Below are 20,628 nucleotides of genomic sequence, written 5' to 3' on the forward strand. Positions count from 1 at the left end.
TTCTGATCAAATTTTAGTTTTGTATTCTTTAAGTAGACGAAAATTATCTTCTTCTTTCACTCCTCTATCGATCAAATCTAGATCTAGGCAAACCCGGACAGCCCACACTAAATCCTGCCCAACTTTAAGACATGGTATGTTAGCCTACATATGCAGTTATCAATTACATCATCCACAGTCAAATAATACGTCAGTACACAGCGAAAGAGCTACGATAATAACAACACTTTTTAAATATTAGCCCTTAAAATATCCTGTGTGTGAAATCATCTAAATTCCTTATAATGATTTGGTCCTTGACATAATGGATGATATGTGAATTAAGAGTTACATACCAAGAGAAACAAAGAAGCACCAAGCATTATATCGTTTTACATTTCACAGGAGATTCCCTCAAATGATCTAAAGATACTGTTTTTTTTTTTTATGTCACAATAATTTGGTCTTCGGTGGAAATTAATCTCAATTATTGAGGGCCTCATAATAGCGATTTTACTGTTTTCTATAATTACAATATTCTTAATTTTATAGAAATTCGATTCTGTTTACCTCTGACTTAATTATCTTTTTATTTATTTATTGGTACTTTCTTGTTGTTTCCTTAAAAATAAGTCTTTCCTAGTACATTTATATAATTTAGCTTGATATGCTTATGTAATTAAACAGAACAAAATGTACTAATATAATATTTTTTTGCTTCGACTTGCGTTAAAGGAACCTTTATATACTAATTAATTCGTGTAGTATCCCAAAATTTCATGGGAATATTCTAACTCGGATTAAGCTTAGCTGCATGCAACTTTGATCACAACTTGCATATAGCGAAGTGGTATACACTTGGTACGTACATGCAAGTGTCTTACGAGGTGGCAAAACTAAGCAACAACTAATAATGTTAATCATTATAATATTTGAATTAAGGACACCAGAATCTTTTATATATGTATGTTACATCCTGGAAATGGACATTAGCGTCTTCATCAACTCAATAAAGCACCATATATGTTTGAAGTACCAACTATTTTGGATGTATCTCTTATAATTAATATAAGTTTCCTAAACTTATTCTGAGAGAGAAGTGGGAACGTTGGTGAATCTATTTCTTGCCGACTATGCAAATGCTGGTAAAAAATCCTAAGAACTTAATCATTTGTTCAGTAATATTACAATTTACTTTCCTAATTAATACTTAACAAATCTACGTAATTTCATGCCATCAGAGTTAAAGTGTGAATGGTGCACTTGTCCACAATATTGTAACAGGAATAGTAATTGAGTCTGAGATATCTTCTTCATGAGATCATAGATCGATCGTATCACTCCAAAATAGGGCCCAGTGCAAACTGTTTTGCATGTTCATTTGTCTTGCATGCATAATAATGGACCAGTACGTGACAAAGAGGAAAAATAAAAAACGAGTAAAGAGATATGGAAATGGATCCATAGACAATAAAAAAGACCACAAATTTGTTAACTAACCAGATAATTAAATTCCACATCCACCGAAGGTTCACGGATCGCATAACCTATTCAAAGGCCCTAACTTTGTCCTTGTTCGTCATAACGAGTGGCCATTAGCAACCTCACACTCAACTTTGAGCCTATAAATACTTGACACCAACACCAGAAGATTCATCACAAACACCTTGTTAAAACCAAAGAGGTAGCTAAGAATATAAGTAGCCATGGCATCAAAGCCCTCATCAGCAGCTGCCATCTTCCTCACCCTTAACCTTCTCTTCTTTGCCCTAGCAAGTGGCTGTAGCTATTGCCCTACCCCAAAGCCACCAACCCCAAAGCCACCAACCCCAAAGCCACCAAGCCCTAAACCACCCACACCAACCCCAGGGAGTTATGGAAAGTGCCCAATGGATGCACTTAAGCTAGGTGTTTGTGCAAATGTCTTGGACTTGATCAAGGCTAAGATTGGTGCACCACCCAAGTTGCCATGCTGCTCTCTTCTCGAAGGGCTCGTTGATCTCGAGGCAGCTGTTTGCCTTTGCACTGCGATTAAGGCTAATATTCTCGGGATTAAGCTTAATCTCCCTATCGACCTTAGCCTGATCCTTAATTACTGTGGCAAGGGGGTGCCCTCTGGCTTCCAGTGCCCTTAATTGAAGTGGCTTTATTACTGTTACCTATGCTTAATTTGTTAGTTTGTCGTGTGGAATATTGGGATTCTTCTTCAATGGGGGATGCTGCTTGATTTGAATTGTACGTTCTTGTACTTAATTGTGTGAGAAGCGGTGAAGTGAGTGGGTTTGTATGTAAACGTTTTACCAAGTATCAATAAAAGTTGATTTGTTTAATCGTTTTGATGCATGATTTAGAAGTTATGGCATTGGCAAGCATTACTATGTGCAAAACATGGCTATTATTTAAAAAAAAAATTGCGACATTTATATGTGCAAATTAAGCTTTCATTAATTCAAATATTCCACGTACTTAAGATAATTACTAGCTAGAGTAAACCACTAGCCATCACTACCACTGTAGTTAAGTCTCATCAATCTATAATAATAAAGACTAGGCGTTTAATCTTTTATGGACATTGGATTAATATTTGATAGATATTTCAATGAAGAAGGGCGTTGAGCTATATATATGCACTCAATTGTGCCATCTTTATCTATATATTAAAAAATTATATATATATATATATATATATATATATATTTCAAATCTATGAATGGACTTCTTATTTGGATATCCTACAAATAAAGATATCTAGTTATCTCATCAAGAATATCTATAAGCATATGCTATTTTTTATTTTTATTTTTACAAAAATACCTTTTCTCTTTCTGCCTTTTTCCAATTTTGCAAATAAACCCATGGAGGGTATTTTTATTTTATTTTATTTTTTTGTTGCAAAATTTGCAAATACACCCATAAAATAAGAGAAGGTCCTTCCACAATAAATCCGAAACATAGAGGTGGGTTATCTGCAGAATAACCCAACTAAGAACCAATGAGAGAGAGAGAGAGAGAGAGAGATACATATACACATATATTTAATCTGGCAGCTAATCAAGGATGAATTGCCAAGTATCTCGACTGCACCGTATTCGTGCAACGCGTTTGCAGACGATCAAGAGTGCCGACATAAATCCACTGACCCACGCATCCCAATTTGAATATAAGGCCAGATACCCGACTCACGTAACGCCTCGCAATGCAGCTCACCATCAAGCAACCCCATGCATGCCCATGAAAGCGAGAAGAAGGAAAAAAGAAGAGTAAAACCTAAAACTAAAATGGATCGAGGACATTGAATCCCTCTCTTTGTCACGTAATGTCGTCCTTCCTTGATAATATAAGGTACACTGAGATCTTCAACTTGATACAAAATCCCCTAACAACGAGTACACTGGGTAGGGTCTCAATTATATAACAAGAAGAAAATATATATTCCTGTCAACCAACTTTATCCTAGCTGGGTCATTTTAATCAAGTGGTAGTAGTACGTGATTTGGAATGTTGCCATGGGTTCCAGTTGGCCTCCTTATCACTTATGCTTGTAACTTAGGGTCGCATCCTAGAGTGCAATTACGAGACTTACGAGGAGTTTGTCGTAAAGTTGCATGGCTGGAACTGGAACAGGCTGTCGATGGGACCAGTGTTACGATGTCAACATTCTCCGCTAGACTATTGACAAAGGTGCCAAAATATTATCTGTAATCAATAAAAAAACTTATTAAAAAACACCCTATATTTTCTTATTTTTATTGTTCTGGGACTTGTGAAGTGTCCCCAGTTCCAGAAATGGCGCGAACTAAAGCTATATTAAAGCCTTAGGAAAATTTCGTAGACTCAATTGGGCAATGCTCCGTTGTTACAACTAGACTAACAAGTCATAAATCGTAACAATATTCGGATTAAGTAAGTAATTTTATTTTTATTAACGTGTCCAAAGTACGATTCCCAAAGAATTTGTCCATGTATGTAGCCCACCGTTTATTTGTAGCAGTAACAAGGCAGCTTATCCACCGCCCAAAGGCCCCAACGCTCCAAAAACATACTCTTATCCTCCTCCTGCCAGCTAAAACTTTGGCCATTCCCACCGCCAAAGTACTCGACATGGCTGTCCTTCTTCCTTTCCCACCATTCAGTGCATAGATCGTACCACAACTTTTCTTTCAAAAAATCATTAAAAATGTGACCTCTTGCTTTGAGTTTAGGGTTTCTTTTTAGGCAACTGATTTAATGAGAATCATTAATTTGTCTCTTCTAATCGAACGATTGAGATTAAATAATATTAAATAAAATTAACTTGAAGTACCGATCATATGAACCGGAAGTATCGGTCACTTTTCTAAATTATAAGAGTAGCTAGTTATATTTTATTTCTCATTTTTAGTTATCTATAAAAAATAAAAATAATAATAAATTGGTAAAAGTTGTCACTCCTATTATTAAGAAAAACAGCTATAAGAATAATCAATAAAAAATACTTAAATTGCATTTTTCATCGATTAATCTAGTTATATATGTAAAATATTTTATATATCTTTTAATTTATCACCAGATATAAATTATTTTAAATAATTAATTAGTTAGTATCGAATCATTGTTTTAAAATGATTGAATAAGAACCAAATACTTTTTTTTTAATCTTTTTTCATATTTAATTTATTTATTTTTTAAATAATTAAAACTAAAATAAAGTTTGGAGCCTAGTCTGAAATAGTTACACATTTGTCTATAAATACCCATCGAGATGGAGAGTCCTTTTATCATTCTACTAGCCATTATTTTTATCTCTCGTAAGAATAGCCATTATCCATAGCCATGCAACCATATCCATCACCCATGGCATCCAGGGCCACGGCATCAGCTGCCCTTTTCCTCGCTATCAATCTGCTCATCTTCGCACTCGCCACTGCATGCGGATCCTGCGAGTGTGGGTCGTGCCCGAGGCCGAGGCCGAAGCCGAAGCCGAGACCGACCATCCCGGAGGGGAAGTGCCCCATTGATGCACTGAAGCTTGGGGTGTGTGCGAACGTACTCAATGGCCTGATCAACGTGGAGCTGGGGAAGCCACCGAAGAAGCCATGCTGCACCCTCATCGAGAACCTCGCGGATCTCGAGGCTGCCGTCTGCCTCTGCACCGCTCTTAAAGCGAACATTCTCGGCATCAATCTCAACCTCCCCATTGATCTCAGCTTGCTCATCAACTACTGCGGGAAGAAAGTTCCCACTGGCTTCCAATGCCCTTAGTTGCTTCATTCCAAGAATATTGCTAAGCTTAATAGAGGTTTTATTCAATTTTTGTTGGTCTTCGTTAAGTGTATTAGCTATAAACTAATGGTATAACTAAGTAGTTAGCTGGTATTCGAACGTGTTGTTAATTTGTTATGCCGGGGGTTTGATGTAACTGTTGCGATTGACTTCAACGTTTCAATAATAATTAAATTACTTATCAAGTCTTTTTTTGTTCTTAGACAAAAACCTCGCGATATAATATATATTTAGCTTTCAATTCATAAAGTTAAAGTAAGTAAGCCGTCAATTGACGATAAAAAGAAAAAAGAAAAAAAAAAGGAAAGGTAATAAATTAGTACAAAAAATACTTCAATGACCAACTTCGATGGCACTTCCATCTTATAAAATTAACTAACTTTTTTAATATATATATATAACCTTCTAATACTTTGTTCGTAATTTCCCATTTACTTATCCTTTCCTGTTAACTCATATATAATAAATGACTAGTTGCCACCAAAGTTTGCCGCCTTATCGCGGTACAAAGAGGTTTAATATATAGCACTTTTTTTTGGTATAACAGTAAATAGTAATTAGTAAATATATTAGGCACTGTGATCAGATTAAGGCACCTGTCTTTTAGGGCATCATGATTTTATTTTTCTTTACTAAACTCTTGCTATAGGGTTTAGACTGTCGTAGGATCTTTGATCTTTGTGCCTTTAGAAATTTACTGTTGTATTGGTGAAATTGCTAGCTAGCTCGAGGTTATCTGTGCTTATGAATTTGCTAAGTTTAACTATTTTTACATATTTTGTGCTCTTGGACTTACTATTTTATTTTAGTTGTAGTATTATTTATTATAGAAGTGAGAGACTTGTGTTAAAAGAACTGTCATTCTATCATTACTTTTTTCTACGTTAAAAAGCAAAAATTAAGTTAATTTTGAAGCACTCATTCAGTTGAAACATGATCCAAAACATCTCCCAAATGATTTTTTTAAGAATAAAAAACCGTATTGGGCAAGAGTAATCTAACTACTATGCTAACAAATCAGCTCCTAACCCTAATCCTAGCATGAGGAAATTAATCAGCTATATAGCCACTCTTAAACTACACAAACCTAGCTAGTTGAGAGGGCATAGATAACCAGCAGGTGGATCCTTCCCACAACTGACCAATACCTCCAATGCCAAGGGTATGTATATATCCAAATTGAGCACCTTCAGCTTTAGAGCACTACACATACATAATGCAGCCTCTAACTCTAACAATCCCTCAAGCACTGGGCAGCAAACATCCTCTGCTGGCTTAGCCAAGCCCACATGCACCAATGCACCTAGCACATCAAGACACAATCCTAGTTTCAATATATCCAACGAGCACTTTGCCGGCGGCGGGATTAACTGCGGTACCACGATAGGCGGCGGAATTATCGGCGGCTTCTTTGCATGTCGCGGCCGGTGAGAATGCGACGCGGTGTGTTTTGGGTATGAACAGGAGTCGCAAGCGATCGCCGGCGGCATCCCCGCCGATGAGAGGAGTATGAGTAGAACCAGGGTTGTTAATTTTTTGGTGGCCATGAATGTAATATAAGGGGTTTAGTTAGACACAAGGATTTATAGTGAATTGTTAGGCTGACACGTGAACTATTTTCTAGTTCACTAAAACAAATGCATGCCGTTCTTTTGTACTAATGTGACTCTTCGAGTCTTTGATCATGGGGAAGTGCCAGGAGAGTGCAGTGTCGGCTGAGATGCTTTCGATCAGAGAGCTCTCTTTGATTCCCAGACCAAAAAAGAAAGAAAAATTTATATCTTGCATATAGTTAACTACTTATATTGAAAAAAGCGCATAAATGTTTGATATTGTAGTTTACTCGTTAGAGAGGATCAATTCGATCAAAGGCTTTTTGTCTGGAACGAATAGGCCAAGTTCTAGAAAAAAAGAAAATGTAGAATAAATGCAATATTATTTGATCAAGGTATTATATTTAACTTGAATTTCTTATTATAATCAATGATCGACGTCTCAGTCCCAAAAGGTAACGCGTGAACCTCTTTTGTTTGTTACCTCCAATCTCATATAGAGTTAGGGGTTTCAATTGCTAAATAGGACTCATCCATCTTGTAATTAAGCAACTAAACAAGTATAAGGGTATCAGGAGCGGCAGTGACGCACTGGGCTTGTGTAGTACTAATATTATAGAAAACGATGAGAAAGAACCAGATTTGAACCTTGGAGTTTTCTAAAGAACCAAACTTTGATTATTTACATGCATGCACGAGTAAGAACAGGAAACAAATATCTCTTTAATTTCCAGAATGCACTAGAGGTGGATTTCTCTCGCACTGGACCCTAATTCCGCCCAAAATGACATACACTAGTACAGAATTAACATGAACATTCTTGCCACGGTAGTTGAGGAGCTAGCAAGCTAAGGTCGTGATGGATACTTGCCCAAGACATTGGCCTTGATGGCAGTGCAAAGGCAGACAGCCGCCTCGGCATCATCGAGTAGACTGCAAACATCGGCTTCTTAGGAGGCTTGCCAAAGTACTCTAATGTTATGTTTGGTATAAATCTAAATCTTGGATAGTTAGCCATATTTATTGGTCGTATTTTAGATAGTTTGAATTGTGCTAAAAGAATATATGATGTTTGGTTGTGCTAAGAATGTAATTATTATTTTGCTATGGGTTTAGGGGTGGTGAGAATGGTAGAATGGAGGTTAGTGTAGATGTTGAAGAAGAAAGGCTGGCTGGCACATGCAAGTTGACGGGGTGAAGAGATGGGTCGTGTTTGGAGCTTTGCTATCTTTTGTAGCTGGCAATGGCATGAATGCTGCTTGTCAAGATACTCATCCAACTGTTTCAAGATTCTCATCGGCTGTCTTTATCATAATATTGAGTTTGATATTGATGGAAGTGGAAATTGAGGAGGAGATTGAAAGAAAGTTGAAAACAAGAAAAGTATTGACTTGCACCTTTGAGGTTCTTCAACTTGCGGTTCAGATTGATGTCTAATGGTTCACCGATATGGTAACAACATTTCTCGGTTATATGAATTTTGAAGCTTAGTGCAGGGGGTTAAATCTACAGCAGGCAGAGTTTTGAGGGATGGAAATTCCACAAGATTTTCTACATCAGCGTTGCAGAAAATCACAGAGGGTCAGACACAGTCAATAGTGCAAAACCTTGAACCTACTTGCAAAGTGCAAATTGTTATTCCGGGTGTGTACAGGAACGAGATGCATTATTGCAGCCGAATGTGGTTGGAAATTCCAATTTCTCACAACAAGGTGCAGTTTATATCATCATAATCACAAAGGAGAAACCAAAAGGGAACAACAACCATTATCCCTAATGAGTTATTTCTGTCAATTCAAACGGAGGGAGCTTTAAATAATACACTACCGAAACTGACTGACTGGTTTAAGGAACTTCTCTATGGTTCTCCACCAAGCTCCTCACGCAGATTGTCATAAGGATAAACTTTTGGTGCCTGCAAATACAAAAAGTAGCAACCATAAATAAGTTCAGCAATCCATTACCACAGTTTTATGCAGTGCCCTGCATGAATCACTAATAGGGGGAGCAGTTGGTTGAATCTCTAGCAATTCCTGTTTTACTGTGAAAATAAATTGAACAATTTTAGGCATTTGTTCATAATTTCCATGAGCTTAAATTGTGAAAAATAGTGGAGCATACAGTTCCTCTCTCTTTAAACTTAGAAATTTAAAACCCAGGGATCTCACACCAGTGTGAATATATGCTGTTAAATTCTGCTCAATCCTCCAAAGATTCTTATCAAATTTTCAATTGATATACAAAACCCGAGAATCAAGAACCAAACCAAATGAATTCTGCTCTCAGTGCATTGTTTAGCAAAACCTAGCAGATTCTCAATCTACTTTCATAGGCTATTCTGTTGGCACAGCATATAACTATGTATAGAATGACATGTAATGGTAGATAATTTACTGTTGTAATTACATGGCAATCTTTATTGCATTTAATCAGGTCAAACAATTCATTCATAAAAACCATTGCATTGACATGGTGCAGTGTCACAGTAAAAGTAACAAATAAAGAGGGCAAGAACAAAAGATACGAGTCTAACAATAAGTTAGCCAATAAAAATTGAAAGATGCATAACAATGGTGCCCTACACAGCTCCTCACTAGATAGAACACAATCAGTAGATATTACTGAAAAACAAAGTACCTAAATGTTCATACAAGGGTCAATCAGAAGGCTCTTCCATTCAGATTAGAGAGGAAAGAATTTTGCAATGACTTGTTTGGCAACATGAAGCATAATCTGTTCCAAGAAATATAAGATTTCCCTGGTGGACATTAATAGTTTAGTTGACAATTACTACAACTTTCAATTTTCATCAATCCACTTACAAATGTTTTAGGCTTCTCTATTGATGAAAAAGAAATGTTCAGACTACTTAAAATAAAGTTCTCCATTTCTGCACGATAATGGTTATAGCGCAATGGTTGGAAAATATTAAAAAATAAAACTTCTCGGCGACGTCCAAGCCAATATATGGACACATGGTAGGAGAGAATCATACATATAAAACAGATATTAAAGCTAGTCTAATTCAAATTCTAATTACTTAACCTAAAACTGATCTCACATGCTATGTGTTGGACCAATCAGGTAACTTTTATAGGCACTTCACTATAACATCACGTAAGAGGCTCCAAGGAGATGCAAGCTGAAACAGCACTAAAAACCCATGTCTGGGCTATTTCTTTCCTTATCAGTAAATCATAGCATCAGCATTAAGTTCTAATACATGTGTTTCATACTAACTAAACCACTAAAGTCATCTCATGCAAGTTCCAAAATTCTGGAATATGCATCAGCTACTTCTTCTCGGCCTCCCAAGAATTCAGCATTGGGAATACTGAAGAATCTTTCATTATCTACTACTAGCAATCACATTAATTTTTTCTTTACCTTTTGTTCTTCTTTCCTCAAAAAGTTTGTTCAAGACTAGATGTTCACAACCAGATTCTAGAACAGACAATTTATTTACCTATATTTTACATTATTCCCATCACTAACTTTTTACAGAAATTCATGACAATTGCATTTTAATTTATCAAGCTACTTCTTTAAATGAAATAAGCTTGCCACGCATCTCGGACATATTTTATAATCTCAACTTTCCATTGTCTGAGAGAAGATACAATTCTAAAATAAATCTGGTGCCTTATGCAAAAAGTAAATGCCTAGGTCTCATCAAAGGCACTCTTATGAGTTGTAAAGTCTATTAAAAAAAAGTCTATCATAAAAGTAATAATAACAGGATACTTAGAGTGTTACCTTTTTAACCACAAATCAGATAATTGATTGACAGGACTCACAAGTTCGAATAGAGAAAGATGACAATCAGACTTTTCTAGCTAGTTCAAGTACCAATGTCTTATCTATGCGATGTAATAGAGACTGACTAAATTAATATAATGGACCGCAAGAAGCGTACAACTTGCATTCCTATATTTCAAGAGAAAGTCAACAATGAAACAGGAATCAGCATCTCAAGAAATCTTGAGTTGCAATTTCCATGCCCAACAAATCTTCTTTAGATAGGATAAGCTTGCCATGCATCCCAGACATATATTTATAATCTCAACTTTCCATCATCTGAGAAAGGTAAAATTCTAAATAAATCCCATGCCTTATGCACAAAGTAAATGCCTAGGACTCAATAATAGATGTGATCATACGACTTAACCCGCCCATGTTGGCCTAGTTTGGACCTGGTTAAGCCTGAATTGCTAATGGGTGACACTGGCCGGCCATTTGCCCACTCGGCCTGACCAGAAAGCCCGCCCATAAGCCCCACTCAGATTACAATAGTTTTTGTCTGACTCGACACATTAGAGATTTAGCCATTTAGGGTTTGTGGCCTCCTCTCGTCGCATGGTCACAACAGCGCTAACGTGGCCTCTTTTCTAGCTTATACGAGTTGCATGGTGTGGAAGGCTGTTGTAAGAGGTGTCGTTTTTATGGATCAAAGGAGGATGGGAGCTCTAGCGGAGATGGGCTTCTTGGCATCAAGGTCAAGGGGGGCGAAGAAGTCATTCCTTCTAACGCCACAGTGGAAGAAGAAAAAGGAGAAGCGAGTGGTGAAGGAGGAGAAAAACTAGAGGCATTTGGCAGTAGAGAGAAATGAGGATGATGAGAAGGAGAGTTTGGAATTTTCTTCCTTAGTGACGAAGGAAGGGTGGGAGGAGTCGGAGTCGGTGGAGAGGAGGAGGCCCGCGAAGGAGAAGGAGGAGGAGGAGGAGGAGGAGGAGGTGTTGTCATTGGAGTCATAGGAGGAGGTGTGGTCATGGTCGGATTGAAGAGACTTGGGCTAGGGATAATTCCTTCCCCGGCATGATGACATTCCTATTTGCGGCTTGCGCTTGAGCTCAAAAATTCGAGGAAGAAAACAACAAGCTTCAATGGTGCGAAAGAAAACGGTGAGGTCCCTGTTCGCCCATTAAGCCTAGCCCGGCTAGGCCCGGCCAACCTACTCTCTTATGAGTCGATGAGCGGTAATGGGCTAAACTATTCTAGCCTACCCTAAACCACTCGGGGGTGGACTATCGAACAGAGTGCCCAACTTGTCCGAGGATCAACTCTACTCAACAAAGGGAGTCTTATATTTTTATGAGTGGTAAAGTCTATAAAAATAATAATAAAATATCTATCATAAAAGTAATAATAACAGAATACTTGAGTATTACTTTTCAACCACAAATTAGGTAAGTGATTGACATGGCACACAGAGTTCAAACAGAGAAAGATGACAACTAGACTTTTTGAGCTAGTTCAGGTACCATATGCCATATCTATGGGATGTAATAGAGACTGAGTAGATTATCCCTAGGGGAAAACACAGGGAGCAGAGGTTAATGGCTCTAGGAAGCATAAAACTTGCATTCCTATCTTTCAACGAAGCATAAGTCAACAATGAGACAGGAATCAGCATCCCAACAAATCTTGAATTGCAACTTCAGCGGCCTAGGTAAATCCCTTCAGTTCTAGCTTCTACTGATCGTGAACTAATCAAACTAATAAGCTATAAGATCGTGCAAAGAGGACTTTCATCTCTAAATAGCAGTACAGCTAAGGAAACTGGGGTAAGATTAGAAAGATAACATAACTTTCATCAAATTTGGGCAACACCTGTCCATTGCAAAAGACAGTGACGAAATAACTGGATGGATAAATGACTAGTGATCGATAAGAAAACATCTATTGCCTACAAACACGATCTTATGCCGACAATCAAGAAACCAAATTGGCCCAACAAAACGCCATTCATAAATCAAAGATTTTAAGTAATGTAACTCAATTCACCTGCATTAAGCACTGCCTAACCCCAAAATAAAGTGCCTCAAAGAAAAATAAAAGTAAATCAAGACAAAGGGAAGAACTCGACGGCACTCACAAAGGGGATCTTGGATGCCTTGTCATTCCAGACAGCGAGCAATCCGAGCGAGGCGAAAAAGCCCAATCCTCCACACAACCACGCCAACGCTTCGTACTGAAAGCAATCATCCAGCAATCCTCTCAAGAATCAAGAATCAAGAATCAAGAATCAAGAATCAAGAAACCCTAACCCTACTGAGATCGATGGTTACCTTGCCGATATGGGGGGCTAAGCGGTCGATGCAGGGTTCAGGGAAGGGTGTTCCGTTATCCCAAACCAGCTCGTCGTGAGTCGGGACCTACAATTGACGGATTTATACAAGATCAAGGAATCGAACAAGATTGAAATAGATATAAAAATAAAAAGGAAGAAGGAAATGGCGGGTTATGGTTAGGGTTTGGGATGAGTACGGGCTTGTCGGGGACGATATGCTTGCCGACGGGGAGGCCCAAGCCGGAGCGGGTGAGGAGGGAGCCAGAAGCTGATCGGGCGACCACGCCGTTGCCTCCAAGGATCCGAGATCCGACGCTGCTCAGTCTCCCAGCCATCTCTCTCTATATTCCTTTCTTTCTTCTTTTCCTCTTTCTGCAGGTTAGAAATATAGACGGGTTAGATCTGAACGGGTTCGAGTCGGGTCGGATGCGGATATCAGATCGGGTTGAGTTCTAGTTTGTGAGGGTTTTCTTTTCGCACCCTATATTATGCCAGATTACGGTCTATCTTTTGATTATTTTCAATTCAACTCCTGTATTTTAATGAAATACGAAACAGCCCCTGGAACCACGTGCGACGCACAAATTAGTAGCTAATAATGATATATCGCTCCCTGGATTTAGCTGTATGTTTGATCTCAAATTAAGAGACCGAAGTATCGATTTCTGCGTTCTTCATGTACAATGTTAATGTATGTATGTCCGAGTAATTTATTTATTCATGGGAAGATTAATCTACGATACTCACGGTAGACATTAATTTTTATCCCGATTAAAAATTAAGAATGCCTTATTTTTGTGCGAACTAAAATGTGCATATTTTTAAGCAAGAGATAATATATATATATATATATATATATATATATATATATATGATTTTGGGGTTATATACGTCAAGAATTACAGTAGCTAGGCTGTACGTAATGAGCTGTTCCTCTCGTTCTCGAGTCCCACAATCTGCTGTTCTGCGACGATACAACTCACGTATCTTTTGGCAGCTTTAAGATGCGTAAACGATCAAAAGAACGGTCAATGCCGCGCTCCTCCGATTGGGCCAGAAGATGGACCAAACTATTTAAAATCCAACTATTGCAGGGGCATTTTCGACAACAAAGTGTGTAAAAATTTACCCAATATGCCCAAAATTTACCACATTCAGGGGTATTTTAGTCCAGAAAGGAAGTCATGATGGTGAGATTTTGGTAGGGTGGAGTGGCCAGCTTTTCTCTTTTACGACGTTTGATTTGATAATTTACTTTTGACGAGACCCGGGTTTCGAGCTGCAGCGACTGTTCAATAATAATAATTGTCTAATTTTTAATAATTATTTAGCTCATATTATGATTAATAATCTATCGGATAATTACATATCAATCAGCATCACAGGTGAGTTAAATATCACACTCAAATTTTGGCGTAATGCATCATGGTAAAATTTATTTTTCCAAGTCTAGGGAGGAGAGAGAGAGAGCGAGAGCGAAAGGGATGGGGCACTTCATGACCTCTTTTATATCGCAAGCATCCATGGCAGCCATGAGAGAGAGGGAAGAAAGAGAAGAGTTCATGTGACTGTAGTGCCCCAGGCTCCATCGTAATCCTCTTCTTCTACAGCGAAAGGTTGGGAGAAATCAAACAAAAGAGCAGGAGAGGTGAAGAGAGCTGTAGAGATGGGAGATAAGAGAGGAGGGAAGGAGGCTATAAATGCAGAGAAAGAGGATAAGAAGGAAGAAAAACTTACGCCATAGTAGTCATCTTTATGCATAGCAGCAAGAAGGCTAAGACCCATCTAAGTTTTTTTTTTTTTTGGAGTGGTAAAGAATCTTTTTTATTTGGGGGGGGGGGGGGGGGGGGCGATTTTATTGCATGAAGTGGTTGTATTAGGGGAGGAGGATGCTGTTCAGTACCCAGGTGAAGGGACCATTGGAGAAGGTGAAGCGCCAGGAAGCTATCTTTTGGAGCAGTGGGTATCAGAGGCAAAAGAGTAGCATCAGAGAAGGGTTGGAGCCCAACTCGGTTTTGGATCACAGGAGGAGCCCGAGCCCGCCCACCTCTACCTCCACCCTGTCTTCCTCTCTCGGCGGCGCCGCCTCTTCCGACACCGCCGGCGTGGCGGCCGTCTCCTGCAACAATCCCGTCCAAAAATGGCAACTTTCCGGTCCCAACGGCTACGAGATGGGTTTCGTGGAAGGCAGTGACAAATGCAAGCCAGGAGTAGACGTTTGGGAAACCATGCTCTCGGAGTCTTTGATCATGGAGAACAACAATGCGGGCTTCGGCTTCGGTTTGCTTGATCCTGCTGGCTTCGGGGTGGAAACCGTTGGAGGAATTGGATGTTCTTCCTCCCAGAGCCCTCCACCCTTGCCTCCCAATTTCTGCAAAGTTTCAGACTTTGGCAACCAAATCAGCAACCATCTCACCGCACCGCCGCCGCCGGCGACGAACGCCTTACCTCTCTTTGCCCAAGAATTCGGGCAGCCTCATGTCGGCTACCAGCCAATTCCCTTCCCGGACGCCTCCGGCGTCGTTCCGGAGCTCATCCTTCGCCGGAACCAACAGCCCATGCCTCCGAAGCCGGAGGACAACGCGGCGGCGTTCGTTGACCACCTCTTCGACGCCGCCAAAATGGTCGAGGCGGGGAATTTCGTCAGTGCAACCGGGATATTGGCGCGGCTCAATCACCAGCTCCCCGTACCCATCGGGGCGCCCCTTCTCCGCTCCTCCTTCTACTTCAAGGAGGCTCTGCAACTCATCGTCTCCAACTCCACCCGTCCTCCGCCTGTCGCAACCCCATTAGATGTAGTCCTCAAGCTCGCCGCTTACAAGGCCTTCTCTGAGGTCTCCCCTGTTCTCCAATTCACCAACTTCACTTGTGTCCAGGCCTTGCTCGAGGAGCTCGGCAATGCCGACCGCATCCATATCATTGATTTCGACATTGGAGTCGGCGGGCAGTGGTCTTCCTTCATGCAGGAGATTGCCCAGCGGCGCTCCAGGGCGACGGGAGCAGCGCCGATGCTTAAAGTTACCGCCTATGTCACTCCCTCCTCCCATCATTCCCTCGAGCTTTACCTCGTCCGCGATAACCTCTGCCATTTCGCGAGTAACCTCAACATCCCATTTCAATTCAACATCCTAAGCCTTGATACCTTCGACCCCTCGGAGCTCATTGCCATGGGAGGAGAATCCATTGCCGTGAACCTTCCAGTAGGCTCTACGTGTAGCCTGGTGCTCCCGGCTCTCCTTCCTCTCGTGAAACAGCTCTCACCAAGGATTATAGTCTCGGTAGACAATGGCTGCAATCGCTGTGAATTGCCCTTCTCGGCCCACTTCCTCCATGCCTTCCAATCCTGCACATTGCTTATGGACTCCATTGATGCCGCAGGCACTAACTTAGATGTGGTCAACAAGATGGAAAAGTATCTACTTCAGCCGAGAATCGAGAATTCCCTGGTCGGGCGTCACACTGCCGGTGACGAAATGCTACCTTGGAGAGCACTCTTCATGTCAGCCGGGTTCACGCCGGTGCGCTTCAGCAATTTCGCAGAGACACAGGCCGAGTGCCTCCTGAAAAGGATGGATGTTAAGGGCTTCCATGTGGACAAGCGGGATGCTTCGCTCTTCCTGTACTGGCATCGCGGAGAGCTCGTCTCTGTGTCAGCTTGGAGGAGCTGAGGAAGCTTCCATCTCTCAGGCATGTTGTTTGTATCTTAATCTTGCAATATTTGATCAAAGGTGCCACCACTAAGTTACTTCTTTTCGGTTCAAATGAACTGTGAACTTTCTAGTTCTATAGTCGTTATCTCTGTTTAGATGTCCTAATTAGAATTGTCTCTGCTGCTTTCTTTACTCAATTGTCATGTGTTTCAGGAATTATGTATCTGTGTCGAGGATTCTCCTCTTTCCTGTTCCTTGTGCACTTTGGCGAGAATGTTTGTGTTGTACTAATGTTCCATATATATATATATATCAATCCTAGCTAAGATTATTCTGCATTGCAAGAATCTTTATTCGTCCTTCCTTACCTTATCATCACATATAGGTTTCTTTTCAAGAAACACAATGTATTGCTTTTATGTTTATATGTGAAGCTATCATGAAAATTAAAATCCATCACTCTTTTCCTACCTAGATAGATAGTATTATGTTTATGAAGTTGATAACTGTTGGTTATAATTTTCTTTAGCTGCTAATGTACAACAATACATATAAGTGACAAGTATCTGCATCTCTGTATGCTGGTAACTGGATATATATGAGCATTCCTCTGCTGTGTTTCTATAATTTTACAAATTATAACAAAGCTTGATCTTCTTGTACATATGAAATCACTTAGGTTTCACATCAGCTGATCTAGGATCCTCTCCTGACACCTCACTATGTGCAAATGAACCTAGTATTCTTTTGATTCTTTTGTGCTCTTTGTCCAGATATATAACTGTATATCTGCAAGGCTGTCATAATTATTTCCTCCTCCTTTATTGCCAAAGAAAACTCATCCTTGTAGACTTTTGTATTCTAAAAGAGTTTATTCTTTGTGGTGCTTCACATACACTTACTTTTCCTAAGGACAAACTTCTTTCCTTACTTCATATCTGATCTCTTGCTTGGTTTGGTGCATGTGTCAGGATTCTGCATGTTCATACTAATCTGCATAAAAATAAACACTCATCATATAAGCTGCGAAGTAGAAAGCTCCAGAAATTTCTTGTATGCTAGAGAATATAGACAAATTTAATCAAGTCTGAACAAGATTGTACAAGATAAGGAGTAAAGCCTAAATCCATCAAACTCTTGTCCCTTTCAACAAAGGTAAAGTAGTTAGACCATCAAATCCATCCTTGTCAGGAAGAATGTAATAATCTCCCCTTACATGAATGAGTTCTCCAAAACTTCTTCCTACCTAAGTTGGCATTCTCATAATTAAAAAGGTATGTGGGGCCTCTGTTCTTTCTTCATCTAATCCTTGTGTCTTCTCCATCACTTGCTTGTCTGCCTGCTGCTCTCTTGTGCATTGAACTTGGTTGAGTTCCTTTGTGTGTTTGAATCCTCCATGGAATTACCAGCAAAATGGTCAATGGCATTTGCAGCAGTTGATCAGATGATCAAATGGCTGTCGCCTGTCGGTTGGTGAGGAGCCACCTACTCGTATGGGCCCCATGCATCACAGATCTCCATGACATAACGAATGGCCATGATCTTGATGAACATTGTACTACCATTCAGGTTCCAAGTACTCACATCAGGCATGCTACTTTGCACAATGGCCTAATTTAATGCTGGTCTTACCAGCTAAATCACATGGCATGTGTATTATCTTTAGTTGTTAACTGTTAAATAAGATATGGAGAAATTTATCGAACACACCCCAAATCTTATTTTTATTATCATTTATATCTCATCTTACCTTATGGATATTTATTCTACATTTTGCTTTTATTACCTCTAAAACACACTGAGTTCACTTTAATACAATAGCTGACAGAGAGTAAAGAATATTCGTTACTTTAGGAAAAAAAATTACTTATGAATAAATTTTAAATTATTTCTCATGGTTATACTTAAAATTAAACTATCTCGTTCAGTTTTTATTTATATTATGGTTTAGACTATTCTAAACTTAACATATTTTTAAATTGATCGAAATTTTTTATTTCAATCTTATAATTAAAGAGACGGACATTGGAAAGTGTATTTTATTTTAAATTTGAAGAATAAGAGAGGATGCCTAAATTTAATAGGAGAAGAATAGTTTTGATATTTTAATACGCATTATAGTGAAAAAAAAAACTATCTATTAAATCTTCAAATATTTTTTGTACTTTCACTGTTAAAACATTAGTCTAAATAATATGAGGCAAATATATTTAAATGGAAGTTTCATATTTTAAATTTATCCGATACTTAAAATACTCCACATGTGATCATAAAATTTGATTCCAATTTTATTTTTATCTTAATCTTAAAGTTTTCATTCAAAGATATTAAGATTATTTTGTATGTACAGTTCATTTAGCTCATCAACATGGAGGCGTGGAGCTAAATACTACATAAATCATAGGGTTTTTAGATAAATTTTCTTGAAGATCTTTCATCCATGGTGTAAATATTGCTACGGGTATATCAAGTAAACAAGGGACCAGTAATTCCTTTAATAAAAATAAACAATGACCAGTTCCCACTGGCCACTGGCACAACAACATGATGCATCTATGGAGCCAAAGATAATCTCATCAACTAGTTAACAATTCCAACAGTAGAGAGGCATTCTGTCCAGAAATGCAAAGATATGTGCTCACTCCAGTTGCCTTTATATAAATATATATATGAAGTGTTGGGAAAGAAGGAAACCCCTCATGAAAGGGCTCAAGGGGTAGTTCTCTCACAAAACCCTACTGGTGTAGTTCTCTCACAAGGGACCACTGTCTTTTCTTTGGAGATGAGCCAAGAAGCTAAGACCCTTCATGAAAATCTAAACCAGTTGGAATGGCTGGCCCTGAGACTGCCTTTGTTTCCTTCACCAAGTGTGGAGGACCATCAAATTTTGGATCACAGCTAGCTACGAGGGACATTTACCAGGTGTTGAATTCTCTAGTATTTGATGTGTTAATATACTAGGTGGTTTAACCTTTATTCTTTCATACTCACTGCTTATATTTCCTCCATTTTGTCAGTAGAGTAAAAGATACTAGGTGGTTTATCCTTTATTCTTATACCTCTCAAGCAAGAAAGTTTTGTTTTTTCTCGTGGCAAAATAAGAACATCACCTTCCTCGCAAAGTTTCCAGGCAGGATGGGCCAGAGAGAGAGAGAGAGAGAGAGAGAGAGAGAGAGAGAGAGAGAGGTACTCTTACATACAAACTTCAAGAGAGAATAAATTGCCATAGAAGAACAAAAGAGGTTGGCATGCTCAGAGCCAGCGAATTCTTGTCCCTTTTGCTCAGTGATTTGTTTCATTGAAGCAATACAAAGATGTACCAAAGAAACACAGAAGAAGAGGATAACAAAATTACTACTATCAAAGTTACTAGTTACTACTATTTTGTCTGATGATATAAACACATCCATTATTATTCTTAGGGCAATGCCAATTTAGTTAAGATGAAGTACCCCTCCACCAAGATAATGGAAAGCATTGTCACCATCTATTCTAGCATACAAATCCACCATGAAAATGTTGTCTTTAGTCGTCTGAGCCTTAGGAAAAGAGATTCTTGAATACGAGAAGGAGCCTATGTGAAGGCCACAACTGGACCAACATTCTAAAGCCCCTTAAATAGAGAACAAAGGTCTTCAAAAATCCATAGCTCAAGTACTCTATAAGGTTTTCATAGGTTAAAAGTGCCATCATTCCATAAAGGTGGTGGACCTCCACTTTGTAAGATCCACACCCCACACCCCAAGGAGACTATTAGTATATCCTTTGGAAAGTGTTAATAATGATACGCTATTAAGCTTTTCATTGTACAAAGGGGAGATTAATTAAAAGCGAGACAAGTCGGATGAGGTTCGTTTCATGGAGAAGACTCCTAGAGTTGTGGGATTTGGTTTCAAGTTCGAGATTGATGCATTGGCCTCTTGAACCACCTCATTAAATCATACATATTAAGTTACATTCGGTAGGCCTCTTAAACCACCTCACTAAATCATACATATTTAAGTTATACTACGTAGTACCCTTACCTCAACCTTTATAGTTTCATTCCTTCACAATGAAGTCAAAAATTATATTGCTCTCAGTGTCTTTCATGTTGAACTTGATAATAGTACTT

General features: G+C 39.0%; 4 protein-coding genes across 4 annotated transcripts; 3 read left to right on the top strand and 1 right to left on the bottom strand.

The window, feature by feature from the left end:
• Positions 1 to 1,620: 1,620 nt before the first annotated feature.
• LOC140767155 (14 kDa proline-rich protein DC2.15-like) lies at positions 1,621 to 2,309 on the top strand. Its single transcript, XM_073106971.1, has one exon. The coding sequence runs from the start codon at positions 1,686 to 1,688 to the stop codon at positions 2,112 to 2,114; it is 429 nt and encodes a 142-aa protein (XP_072963072.1). The 5' UTR covers positions 1,621 to 1,685; the 3' UTR covers positions 2,115 to 2,309.
• Positions 2,310 to 4,812: 2,503 nt separating this feature from the next.
• On the top strand, positions 4,813 to 5,383 carry LOC140767389 (14 kDa proline-rich protein DC2.15-like). The gene has a single exon (XM_073107274.1). It carries the CDS (start codon positions 4,813 to 4,815, stop codon positions 5,218 to 5,220), a length of 408 nt encoding a protein of 135 aa, XP_072963375.1. The 3' UTR covers positions 5,221 to 5,383.
• A 3,058-nt stretch (positions 5,384 to 8,441) lies between these two features.
• Positions 8,442 to 13,227, bottom strand: LOC140767027 (NADH dehydrogenase [ubiquinone] 1 beta subcomplex subunit 8, mitochondrial). Its single transcript, XM_073106772.1, has 4 exons — positions 13,062 to 13,227; positions 12,863 to 12,949; positions 12,670 to 12,765; positions 8,442 to 8,709 (listed from the first exon to the last, which is right to left on the bottom strand). The coding sequence occupies exons 1-4, from the start codon at positions 13,197 to 13,199 to the stop codon at positions 8,653 to 8,655; spliced, it is 378 nt and encodes a 125-aa protein (XP_072962873.1). The 5' UTR covers positions 13,200 to 13,227; the 3' UTR covers positions 8,442 to 8,652.
• Positions 13,228 to 14,713: 1,486 nt separating this feature from the next.
• Positions 14,714 to 16,853, top strand: LOC140767026 (scarecrow-like protein 6). Its single transcript, XM_073106771.1, has one exon. It carries the CDS (start codon positions 14,754 to 14,756, stop codon positions 16,530 to 16,532), a length of 1,779 nt encoding a protein of 592 aa, XP_072962872.1. The 5' UTR covers positions 14,714 to 14,753; the 3' UTR covers positions 16,533 to 16,853.
• Positions 16,854 to 20,628: the final 3,775 nt, after the last annotated feature.

Source organism: Typha angustifolia, chromosome 9, assembly GCF_048772165.1.
Source record: "Typha angustifolia cultivar Huaian chromosome 9, ASM4877216v1, whole genome shotgun sequence".
Classification (NCBI taxonomy): Eukaryota; Viridiplantae; Streptophyta; class Magnoliopsida; order Poales; family Typhaceae; genus Typha; species Typha angustifolia.

Excerpts from the sequence above, each read along its gene's own strand:
- LOC140767026 (XM_073106771.1), top strand. The coding sequence starts at position 14,754 with ATGCTGTTCAGTACCCAGGTGAAGGGACCATTGGAGAAGGTGAAGCGC.
- LOC140767027 (XM_073106772.1), bottom strand. The coding sequence starts at position 13,199 with ATGGCTGGGAGACTGAGCAGCGTCGGATCTCGGATCCTTGGAGGCAAC. Across the intron at positions 12,950-13,061 it reads ATATCGTCCCCGACAAGCCC|GTCCCGACTCACGACGAGCT; the intron begins GTACTCATCCCA and ends CGTCAATTGTAG. Across the intron at positions 8,710-12,669 it reads AGGCATCCAAGATCCCCTTT|GCACCAAAAGTTTATCCTTA; the intron begins GTGAGTGCCGTC and ends TTGTATTTGCAG.
- LOC140767155 (XM_073106971.1), top strand. The coding sequence starts at position 1,686 with ATGGCATCAAAGCCCTCATCAGCAGCTGCCATCTTCCTCACCCTTAAC.
- LOC140767389 (XM_073107274.1), top strand. The coding sequence starts at position 4,813 with ATGGCATCCAGGGCCACGGCATCAGCTGCCCTTTTCCTCGCTATCAAT.